General features: G+C 48.1%; 1 protein-coding gene across 4 annotated transcripts in view; it reads left to right on the top strand.

Annotated features, from left to right (window-relative positions):
* Positions 1 to 438: 438 nt before the first annotated feature.
* PARP12 (poly(ADP-ribose) polymerase family member 12) overlaps positions 439 to 11,348 on the top strand; it is a 43,214-nt gene continuing 32,304 nt past the window's right edge. Inside the window, exons 1-3 of one of the 4 annotated variants that reach the window (XM_063606393.1) lie at positions 439 to 5,006; positions 9,530 to 9,665; positions 10,411 to 10,708. In XM_063606393.1, the coding sequence (XP_063462463.1) occupies positions 4,681 to 5,006; positions 9,530 to 9,665; positions 10,411 to 10,708 (760 nt within the window). In that variant the 5' untranslated portion in view covers positions 439 to 4,680. The remainder of the gene's footprint in view (positions 5,007 to 9,529; positions 9,666 to 10,410; positions 10,709 to 11,348) is intronic. The other 3 variants (XM_063606392.1, XM_034965092.3, XM_034965093.3) reach the window with 3 other exon arrangements.

Here is an 11,348-nt window from a genome sequence, read left to right as displayed (position 1 = left end):
TTGTCTTAAATCAGATGATGGGGGTTACAAACAAAAAATACGTTTATACTGTCTTTTTCATTTACCTGTGTAGTTACCTTTACTGGTGCTTTTCTTTCTTCATGAGAATTCCAGTTGCTGTTTAGTGTCTTTCACTTTCAGCCCAAAAGACTCTCTTTAGTGTTTCTCCCAGTGCTAGCAACTAACGGTCTCAGCTTTAGTTTATCTGGGAATATCTTAATTTCTCCTTCATTTCTGAAAGATAGTTTTGCTGGATATAAAATTCTTGGTTGATTCTTTTCACATTTTGAATACATCATCACACTACCCTCTGCATGCATGGTTTTTGATGAGAAGTTAACTGTTAATTTTATTGTTGATTCCTTGTGCATGATGAGTTGCTACTTTCTTGCTGCTTTCAAGATTCTCTTTGTTTTCAAAAGTTTGATTATGATGTGTCTAGGTGTAGATCTATTTGAGTTTTTCCTACTTGGAATTCATTAAGCTTCTTGGATGTGTAGATTAATGTTTTTCATCAAATTTGAGAAATTTTAGCCAAAATTTCTTCATATATTCTCGCTTTCCTTTCTCTCTCTCTCTTCTCCTTCTAAGACTTCCATTTTGTGTTATTGGTATATCTGATGGTGTCCCACAGGTCTCTGAGGCTCTTTTCATTTTTCTTTTTCGTTTCTGTTCCACAGACCAGATAATCATCAATTGATCTATCTTCAAGTTTGCTGATTTTTTTTTTCTTTCGCATGCTCAAATCTGCTGCTGAACCCTTCTAGTGAATTTAACATTTCAGTTATTGTACTTTTTGGCTCCAGAACCTTTATTGGTTCCTTATTATAATTTCTGTGTCTTTATTAATATTCTGTTTGGCAAGGCATCATTCTCATCCTTTCTTTTACGTTTTTAGAGATGGTTTCCTTTAGCTCTTTGAACATATCAAAAATAGCTGATTTACACTCTTTGTCTACAAAGTTCAGCATCTGGGTTTTCTTAGGAACAGTTTTTATTGATTGCTCTTATTTCCTTTGTATGGGTCTTACTTTCTTGTTTCTTTGCAAGTCACATAATTTTTAGTTGAAAATTGGACATTTCAAACAATGTGCCAACTCTCAAAGTCAGATACTCCTCTCTCCTCAGGGTTTGATTGTGCTTATTTTAGTATTAGGTTGGTGCAAAAATAATTGCGGTTTGCACCAACCTAATAGTTGCTGTTTAGTAACTTTTTCGAACTAATTTTTTAAAGTGTGTATCTTCATTGTGTGTGACTATTGAAGTCTCTACTTGGTCAACTAATGATTAGATGGAGATTTCCTTAAACACCTGGAACCAATATGTCTCCTAGTCTTCGCCAAGGGGCTCTGTATGCACTTTGGGGTATGTCTTCAATTTTCATTAGGCAGTTTGCAACTCTGCATAGCTTTTATTTCCTGCTAGCACAGAGCCTCAGTGTCAGCTAGTAGTGAGAGGTTAGGATCTTCTCAGGTGTTAACAGAGCATGTGCACAGCCCTATGCATGCACATGGCCTTCTAAATTCCTGAAAATATACTGGAGCTTTTCAAAGCCCCTATGGACATCTCTTCCTTCAACGTTTCCTTTTACATTTCTTTGTTAGTCTATTGTTTGCCCCTACCGTTACCTATTGCCTCAGCCAGTTACAATGTTAAAATATTTGACAAATCACTCCCTCTTCAGGTGGAAAAACCTTTAGGACTGAGCTAGTTCCAAAGAGGTTGAATAAAGACAAGCCTTTTCAGGATTTTTTTCCAGGGACCCACTAGATAGGTTAAATAATGACTCTTCTTTGGGAATGAGACTTTGAAGTAGCTCCAGCCCTGTCTCCTCCCTCTGGTACAGGTACTAGGAACGTGGGCTGTAAGTTTTCAAGGCTGCCATGGAACTAGAGATGGGGGTGCGATAGGACTAGGGTAAATTAAAATACTATAAATATTGCTGTTCTTACTGAGAGTTTGCTGTTTTACCTGACTAAATGCCAGATGGGTTGCTGCAAACCTGTGACTAATTTCTAGGGCTCTAAGAAAGTTGATTCTGACAATTTTTGTCAGTTCTTTCATTGCTTCCTTTATGGAAGGGCAAACTTGCTGGGATACTTAATCCACCATTTTCACTGACATCACTCTTCCTTTCTTTTTTAAAAATGTTATTTTATTGCAAAACAATATGGAAATCACAACTAAAATTAACTTTTTTTTTGAGACGGAGTCTTGCTCTGTCGCCCAGGCTGGAGTGCAATGGTGCGATCTTGACTCACTGCAACCTCCGCCTCCCTGGTTCAAACGATTTTCCTGCCTCAGCCTCCCACGTAGCTGGGATTACAGGCACACACCATCACACCTGGCTAATTTTTGTATTTTTAGGAGAGATGGGGTTTCACCAAGTTGGCCAGGCTGGTCTTGAACTCCTGACCTCAAGTGATCCACCCACCTCGGCCTCCCAAAATGCTGGGATTACACGCGTGAGCCACTGCACTCTGCCTAACATTTTAAATTAAAAATTAACATTTTAGGCTAGGCGTGGTGGCTCACTGTAATCCCAGCACTTTAGGAATCTGAGGTGGGAGGACTGCTTGAGGCCAGGAGTTCAAGATCAGCCTGGGCAACAAATGAGACAGTGTCTCTACAAAAAAAATATAAAAATTATCTGGGCATGGTGGCACGTGCCTCTAGGCCCAGCTACTTGGGAGGCTAAGGTGGAAGGTTAGCTTGAGCCCAGAAGTTCCAGGTTGTAGTGAGCTATGACTGTACCATTATACTACAGCCTGGGTGACAGACCAAGACCTTGTCTCTAAAACAATAACAAAAACAAAATTAACATTTTATACAATGAAAACATTAAAATCACAATTAAAATCCAAGAGAAAACCCTTCATTCAATTTCCTAATTAAATAAACTCATTTTCATTTGTCCATGTTACTATCTAGTCTTTATCCATACACTTATTTACATTTTTGTAGTAATACTACAGGTAATTTTTTTTTTTTTTTTTTTTTTTTAAAGATGGAGTCTCACTCTGTCGCCCAGGCTGGAGTGCAGTGTCATGATCTCCGCTCACTGCAATCTCTGCCTCCCGGATTCAAGCGATTCTCCTGCCTGTCTCCCGAGTAGCTGGGATTACTGGCGCCCGCTACCACGCCCGGCTAATTTTTACATTTTTAGCAGAGACGGGGTTTCACCACGTTGGCCAGGCTGGTCTCAAACTACTGACCTCAGGTGATCCGCCCGCCTTGACCTCCCAAAGTGCTGGGATTACAGGCGTGAGCCACTGTGCCTGGCCTATAGTTAAGATTTTTATATTCATTTTTAGTGAATGTTATACCGTAAGTACTCTCCCCCCACAATCCTTCTGCCTCTCATCTTCCCTTTTCCATTTTCCTAATACCTCCTACTGCCTCCTCTCAACTACCCTTGTGTGTTTCTTCATCTTTCTCCGTGCTTATTCAAAAATGTCCTGCCACACACACACACACACACACAGGCTTCTCTTTTTGTTATTCAGACATTAAAAAAAATTAATTCTTGATCATTCAACTTGATTATTTAGACATTTCTGTACAGCCATCTTTTCTCGTTTAACACCACATCATGGCTGTCTGCCCCTCTACATCCGCACACGGAGCTCTAACGCATGCTTGTTAAACAGCCTTCGTAATAGTCTTTAAAGATCAGCCACACTGTTCCCACTTAACCCTACCTCCCAGGTAGGGTTCCCCCAGTAACACTTTCACACATAACTTATTTACTGTTCCTTTTACTTCTGGAAGATTCCGAGAGGAAAGATTGCTGGGTCAAAGGTCACACGCGTTTTCAATTTTAATAGCTATTCCTGGATTACCTCCTCAAAGGGCTCTAACAACTCGCATTGCTCTCAGCGTGTGAGAGGGTCCTTTGCTCTGAAGGGTCTTCTAAAATATTTGTTCAATCGTTACTTAGCAGGGGCTGGGAGTAACGGATTTTTTTTTTTTTTTTTTTTTTTGAGACGGAGTCTAGCTCTGTCGCCCAGGCTGGAGTGCAGTGGCGCAATCTCGGCTCACGGATTTGCTCTTTTAAAGGACATACCCTTTTATGTTTAAATGAAGGAACTCATTGATGCACCGAGGCGAAAGGAACCTTTAATTAAGTGCGTCTTCTATGCGGAGTGATCGCTTTTGTCACTTGTTCGAGGGGTGAGAGCTCCCGTCAGTTGTCCCTGTTTCTGTGAGCCGTCTACGAAGCCCGGGCTTGGCTTGGGCGACGCTGAGCGGCTTTAACCGGCGGCGTCCAGCCGGCTCCGCCAGCGCTGCCGCCGCCCTCGAGGCTCCCTCTGACTGAAGGCGCTCTAAGCATCGCGGCATTAGGGGCTCCTGGTCCCTCAAACATCCAGGGAAGCCATTTTCAGGGACTAGGTACTGACCCCCGCGAGCCGCCACAGCCCACGCCCGAGCTCAAGAGCTCCCGAGCTTCCGTCGGGCGGCGGCCTCACAGCTGGGGGCCCTGAGGCGGAAGGCGCAGCAGCTCAGCTGCGGACCGGGGGCGTGGCGAGGGCGCACAGGTTCTGTTTTTCGCCGGCCCGGGCCCGCTTTCGGTTTCGTTTCCCGCCGGCGTCTCCACCCTGCGAGAGCCGCCCGCCAGCCAGCGTCCGCCGCCGTCCGCGTCGCGCCACCCGCGGTCCGACGGGAGCAGGCCCAGCGGCCATGGCCCAGGCCGGCGTCGTCGGTGAGGTGACCCAGGTGCTGTGCGCGGCCGGCGGCGCCCTGGAGTTGCCCGAGCTGCGGCGCCGCTTGCGGATGGGCTTGAGCGCCGACGCGCTGGAGCGGCTGCTGCGGCAGCGTGGGCGCTTCGTGGTGGCGGTGCGAGCGGGCGGCGCAGCCGCGGCCCCGGAGCGCGTGGTGCTGGCCGCGTCGCCGCTGCGCCTGTGTCGCGCGCACCAGGGCTCCAAGCCGGGCTGCGTGGGGCTCTGCGCGCAGCTCCACCTCTGCAGGTTCATGGTCTACGGCGCCTGCAAGTTCCTGAGAGCCGGGTAAGGCGCCGCGCCGGGAGCGACGGCGGGCGGAGGTCCCGCGCGCCCCCACGCGCTTCCAGCCCGCTTGGGGGTCCTACTTGAAGTTTGAACAGACAATTCGGTGGCTCTGCCCTGACCTCGCACCGTCATTCACTAAAGCGAGCGTTTAATGAGCACCTGCGGAGTACCTGGCGCAGTGCGAGGGACTCAGGGTCGAGTGGGGTCCTCTAGACGCCTGGGGGGGAGAGAGTGATTTACATGGAGCATGGTAGTGCCGGGTGGAACACCCGGGTGTGGCCGTGTGGGGTGGGGAGGGAGGGAGGCGGCGGCTTAGGGGAACTCCACGACGCCGCGGGTCGCCCCTTGCCAGCTTTGAGGCCAGACAATGAAGGTTTTCTCTGCCCAGCAGCTGGTAGAGATCTTTAAACCCAGTTCAACCCTATTTATCTGCTTACAAACTGGAAAATGCAAGCTCCCTGCCATCGCCCACAAGGTCCTGGGGCACTGGTCCCTGCCCACCCAGGACCCTTCTGTGACTGGAACACCCCCCCCCCCCCCGGGCATTTCTGGGAGCCTGGGCATTTCTGGGAGTCTTTGCTCTGCCTGGAATGCCCTTCTTGCTCTTGGTTGGCCCTATTTGTTAATCCTTCAGGCCTCAACCTAAAGATCACATCCCATTTGAGGATTTTTCCTCCCCTTACTCTTGGTCACAGGGAACTGTTTATTTTCCTCATGGCACCCAGCTGCCAGTAGAATAGAAACTCCCTGAGGGCAGAGGCTCCAGCTGTCTCCCCAGCACTTAGCGTCCATGTTCTGTGCATAGCATGTGGCCAGTGGAATGTGTGGAAGGGATTGCTGAGGTTTATGCTAAAGAATTTGGGCCTCACCCTGGAGGTGATGGGGCGGGTAAAATGGCAGGAGAGAGCAACCATCAGGTTTGCATTTTAGGAAGTCTAAGGTAGTGGTGTGGGTGCCAATTTAAGGGAGGATGTTGTGGGGGAACCACTGGGAAGCTAGTCATCTAGGAGAATTCCTTCCTCCCCTGCTCCCTCCTTTCTTGCTTGCTCCCTGTTGTGTGTGTGTGTGTGTGTGTGTGTGTGCGTGTATGTATGTTTGTCTTAATAGAGTAGGTATTTCTTGCTCATGTCAGGCCCAGTAGTGAGCATGGGGTGGGGGCCTTGATCCATACAGTCATTCAGGGATCCAGGCTGACTGACCTCCGCTCTGTGCCCCTCAGCACATGGCTCTTGAGGCCAGCCTAGGTATCAAGTTCCAGGGGGCTGATCGAAAAGAGGGATGCATGGGAGGTTTTTGTGGGCCAGGTCTAGAAGTGGTGGATTTCCTTTCACCCACATCCCATTGACCAGAAGCTGTCTCGTGACCCTGTCTAGATGCAGGGTGACTGGGAAATGTCTCTAGGAAGCAGCTGTCTGGAAGTATCTAGATTAGAGCTTTCCAAGGGCTATGTGTGTGAGAAATTTGGGATAGCTGGTGACGGTGTGATGAGAGGATATGTGAGAGGTGACGACTCTTCAGTCTCTGTTCCTGCGGTGGCCTGGGTGTTGTTCACTGAGAGAGCAAGAGAGGGTTTAGTTTGGAAGCATGCCCAGGAGGCAGCTGTTCAGGTCAGAAGCTTGGGAGGAAGGCCAGGGCCCCAATGCGCTGGGCTGGTTTGGGAGATATTGGGCGGTGTATGTTGTAGCTGCAGCCCCAGGAGTGGATCAGATCTGAGGTAGCGTCTGAGGCCTGAAAAGAGGCTGAGGGTGGAACTCTGGGGAAATCAGCCTGCAGGGATGAGGCAGTCCAGGGGAGAGCAGGGAACAACAGCCCACGAGGAAGAAGGCACACAGCAAATGGTGGCTGGATAGAGCCACTCATGGGGGTAACTGGTAGATCTGTTTCATGTTCATATTTGGTAAAATAAAGATGGCAGCCTTGTTCTTAAGCTAGTTCCCAAAATGTGGGGTCAGGTCTGACTTGTCTCGGAAATCTGTAGTGTGATATTTACTGGCTGAGATGACCTTGAGTTTTCTTCTTTCTTCAGTTTTCTCTTTTCCTTGTGGTTTACACAGGTGAGTTTCTTGAACCTTCCATTTCTGACTCACTTTAGGGAGAGTGGGTGTGGTTGGCTGCACTTTTCTGCTTCCCCTGTGACTCTGCTTGTCTTCCTGAACCGCAGGGTCAGTTCTTTTAGAAATAGCTCATCAGTCCTGCTGCAGAGCTGGTACGGAGTCCTGGGTGCCTGACTCTTAGTCCTCTGCTCAGGAGGCATTGAGCCTGGTGGTCTAGGGCACAGTCCCAAGATCCAGCCCACCTTGTTTCAACCTGGGCTCTGCTCCTTGCTAGCTGGTGGCTTTGAGCAAGTGACTTTACCTCCAGGTCTCAGTTCCCTCATCTGCAAAGTGGAGTTAATGATATTACTACCCTCACAGGCTGGTTGAGGACTGAATGATTAACTCATAAAACATTTTGGCAATCCCCGATATTTGGCAGTTGCTCAATAAATTTTAGTAGTCATTATCATTGTTACCATCAGTCATCGTTACACTTATTAGATATATTTGGCTCTGGCAGCACCAAATTATTTGCCCCTCTTCTGGAATGTTCTTCCTTTCTCTTGCTGTCTCCTCCTCACCCTTTAAGTATTCCACTCAGGCTTTTTGCCATCCAGCATGCTCCCCTGATTTCTTCCCCAGTTCTCTCCCAGCCTTGACTGGCTCAGGTGCCCTTCCGCTCTGCGCTGATGGATTCTGACAACAGCTGACATTGCACTTTCCACTCCGTATCAGAGTCTCCTCTATGTCTGTCACCTCCGCTAGATGAGGGAAAGAGAGCAGGCAAGGATGGCTTCAGGGTTGTTGGTCTGTGCAGTGGGAGAGGGAAGTTGCCTTTTACTGAGCTGGGGGATTCTGTAAAAGGTGCGGGTTTGGGGTTGATCGGGGTTTGGCATTCTCCTGAGATGTGGCATAGGAGGCATGGCAGTGCCAGAGTCAAACAAATGCTGTTGGCCTGACTATTCTGGGTCCTGGTGACCCAGGCAGTCATTTAAAGGTTTATCTTAGGGTTCTCAGGGCATGGTGCCAATGTCTGGCTCACCCTGGTGCTTATCAGATGCTTGTGGATGGAAAGAATGGAGGAAGAGAGCAAAAAAAAAAAAAGCTGGGTTCAGGGCTGTGTGTGTGTGTGTGTGTGTGTGTGTGTGTGTATGTGTATGTATACACGCCTGCATGCATGCACATATGTAACCTATAATGATAAGATGCCATGCTCGTTGATTCAGCCGGTGGCTAACTGCTTACCGACTGACTGCTGTGCAGCAACTCCTCTTTGTCATTCTCATCAAATGCTTGTTCAGAGGCGCTGTCCTGGGCCTTAGACCTTGCAAGGCACCATCTCCTCCTTGGTAAATACACATTGGATTTTTTGTTGTTGTCATGTAGACATGCTGGTTTTTCTTTTTTTCTTTTTTTTTTTTTGAGACAGAGTCTCGCTCTTGTTGCCCAGGCTGGAGTACAATGGCGCAACCTTGGCTCACCACAGCCTCCGCCTCCTGGGTTCAAGCGATTGTCCTGCCTCAGCCTCCTGAGTAGCTGGGATTACAGGCATGCCCCACCTCGCCCGGCTAATTTTGTATTTTTAGTAGAGACAGGGTTTCTTCATGTTGGCCAGGCTAGTCTCGAACTCCCGACCTCAAGTGATCCACCCACCTCGGCCTCCTAGAGTGCTGGGATTATAGGCGTGAGCCACCGCACCCAGCCTACATGCTGGTTTTTCTCTGGTGCTTGTAAATACTGTCAGGAAGTGTTTCTGAAAAATTGTCATGAAGACTGATTTTATCAGCTTTCAGTTTGCCAGCGCTGCCATAACAAAGTACCATAGACTAGAAGGCTTAAACAACAGAAATCGATTTTCTCACAGTTCTGGAGGCTAGAAGTCTGAGATCAAGGTGGCAGGGTTGATTTCTTCTGAGGCCCCTCTCCTTGGCTTGTAGATGGCCACCTTCTCACTATGTCCTTGCATGGTCTTCCCTCTGTGTGTGTCTGTGCCCCAATCTCTTCTTTTTTTTTTTTTTTTTTGAGACTGAGTCTCGCTCTGTTGCCCAGGCTGGAATGCAGTGGCTCACTGCAAGCTCTGCCTCTCGGGTTCATGCCATTCTCCTGCCTCAGCCTCCAGAGTAGCTGGGACTACGGGTGCTCACCACCACGCCCCGCTAATTTTTTATATTTTTAGTAGAGATGGGGTTTCACTGTGTTAGCCAAGATGGTCTCAATCTCCTGACCTCGTGATCCTCCTGCCTCAGCCTCCCAAAGTGCTGGGATTACAGGCATGAGCCACCGCGCTCAGCCAAATCTCTTCTTATAAGGACAGTAGTCTTGTGGATTTGGGGCCCACCCTATTGACCTCTTTTTAACTTAATTACCTCTTTAGAGACCTTCTTTCCAAATAGAGCCATATCCTGAGGTCCTGGGAGTTAGGACTCCAACATAGGAATTTTGAGGAGACTCAATTTGACATATAACACCAGCTCTGCTTCTTTGCAGGAAGAACTGTAGGAATAGTCACAGCTTGACAACCGAACACAACCTGAGTGTGCTGAGAACTCATGGCGTTGACCACCTGAGCTATAACGAGCTATGCCAACTCTTGTTTCAGAACGACCCCTGGCTTTTGCCAGAAGTGAGTGCCAGGGGAAGTCTGGGTTCCACAGGTCCCTGGGGACATCCCTGTATCTTGGGAAATGTAATGACTGTGAGTGGAATGGGTGGGCCCTTGGTGGTCTCTGGTCTGGTTTCCACCTGCAGAAATTTGGAATGTGGAGCAGAAGGAGCAGTGAAGTTCAAGGGCGAGCTTTGCCAACAACCCAGTTCCACAAACATCACACAGATGCCATGGATAGCTGTGTGACTAGGGCTGATTCTTTAACTTCTCTGAGCCTCTCAGTGTGCTCCATTGAGAAATGAAAGGGTGGTATTTGGCCTTCTCTAAGATGCTTTAAGCCCTCAGAGCCTCTTTGACTTTGAATTGTAGGAAAGAGAGCTCAGAGAAAACTGGGGCTTGGGGAAGGGAGAGTTGATGAGTCAGTGTGGGAAGAGTATAGGTAGATTGTAGAGGTCCTTAGGATGTAGCCATTTGATTTGCATTGTCTCATGTGAAAGGAGCAGCTCTAGTCACTTTGAAGTTCTTGGATTTTCCCAGTGGAGGGGCTGGTTCTGTGCAGTCTCCTTTCCACTTGGTTCCCATTTTAGCCAAGGGCGTTTGTTAGCAGCCGTCATCCAGAGTGAGGGATGTAATAGCTGTATTCTGTGTGGATGATGGAATCACAGCTTGTGAAGCCCCTTTCTCACCAGTGGACTGGCCACTGGGGAGGTGGTGTCGTGTGAGACCTTCCTGAACTGGTGGTTTTTTCCCTCTCTGTCAACAGATTTGCCAACATTACAACAAAGGAGATGGACCGCACGGCTCTTGTGCCTTTCAAAAGCAGTGCATCAAGCTCCATATCTGCCAGTATTTTTTACAGGGGGAATGCAAGTTTGGCACTAGCTGTAAGAGATCCCATGATTTCTCTAATTCTGAGAATCTGGAAAAATTGGAGAAGTTGGGTATGAGCTCAGACCTGGTGAGCAGGCTGCCTACCATTTATAGAAATGCACATGACATCAAGAATAAGAGCTCTGCCCCCAGCAGAGTGCCTCCTCTTTTTGTCCCACAGGGGACTTCTGGTAAGGCTGGTGGGGAGCACGGGAGGTCCTGGGCTGCGGGTTCCCGGATTCCAGCTAGCCATTACATGGAATGTGTGACTTTGGGCAAGTCTGGCGCTGCTTTTAGTAAAATGGAGTTGATGATGCTTTCCTAACAAGGCAGGGAGTGCGGGGTGAGGATAAGTTGAAATCATAGACATGATCAAGCATGCCATCCTAGACAAATGTGAATTGGTATTGATGGTGAGTGAATTCTGGATGGGCCTAGTCTGCACTGAAATGGGAGACTTGGCTCCTCCCCCCTGTGCAGTCACCCCTATCTTCACCCCCACGAGAGCATGCTCTTCAGGGAGGAACCCAAAGTTAGGAATGCTGTGCTGCACAGCTCTGGGGAGCATCCCTTGTGTTGTATTCTGATTTTACAAAATGAGTGAAAGAAGCATACCTTAATTATGGCATTGGCTGTATTCCTGACATCAATAAGTAGAGTTTTTGAGCCATTGTAAATTTGCTTTGTTCCCTGCTCATCTCCAGCATCTAGACAGTGCCTGGCCCACAGTAGGTACTCTGACATTTGTTGAATGAATGAGTGTGCTAGGATACTTATTTTTTTAAAAAGACTGTCAGGTTTAGTGACAGGCAGATTTTGAGCAGAGATTTT

This window comes from Pan paniscus, chromosome 6 (genome assembly GCF_029289425.2).
Source record: "Pan paniscus chromosome 6, NHGRI_mPanPan1-v2.0_pri, whole genome shotgun sequence".
NCBI lineage: Eukaryota > Metazoa > Chordata > Mammalia > Primates > Hominidae > Pan > Pan paniscus.
Note: the sequence above shows the minus strand (reverse complement) of the source record. Positions and strands in the feature narration are given on the sequence as shown.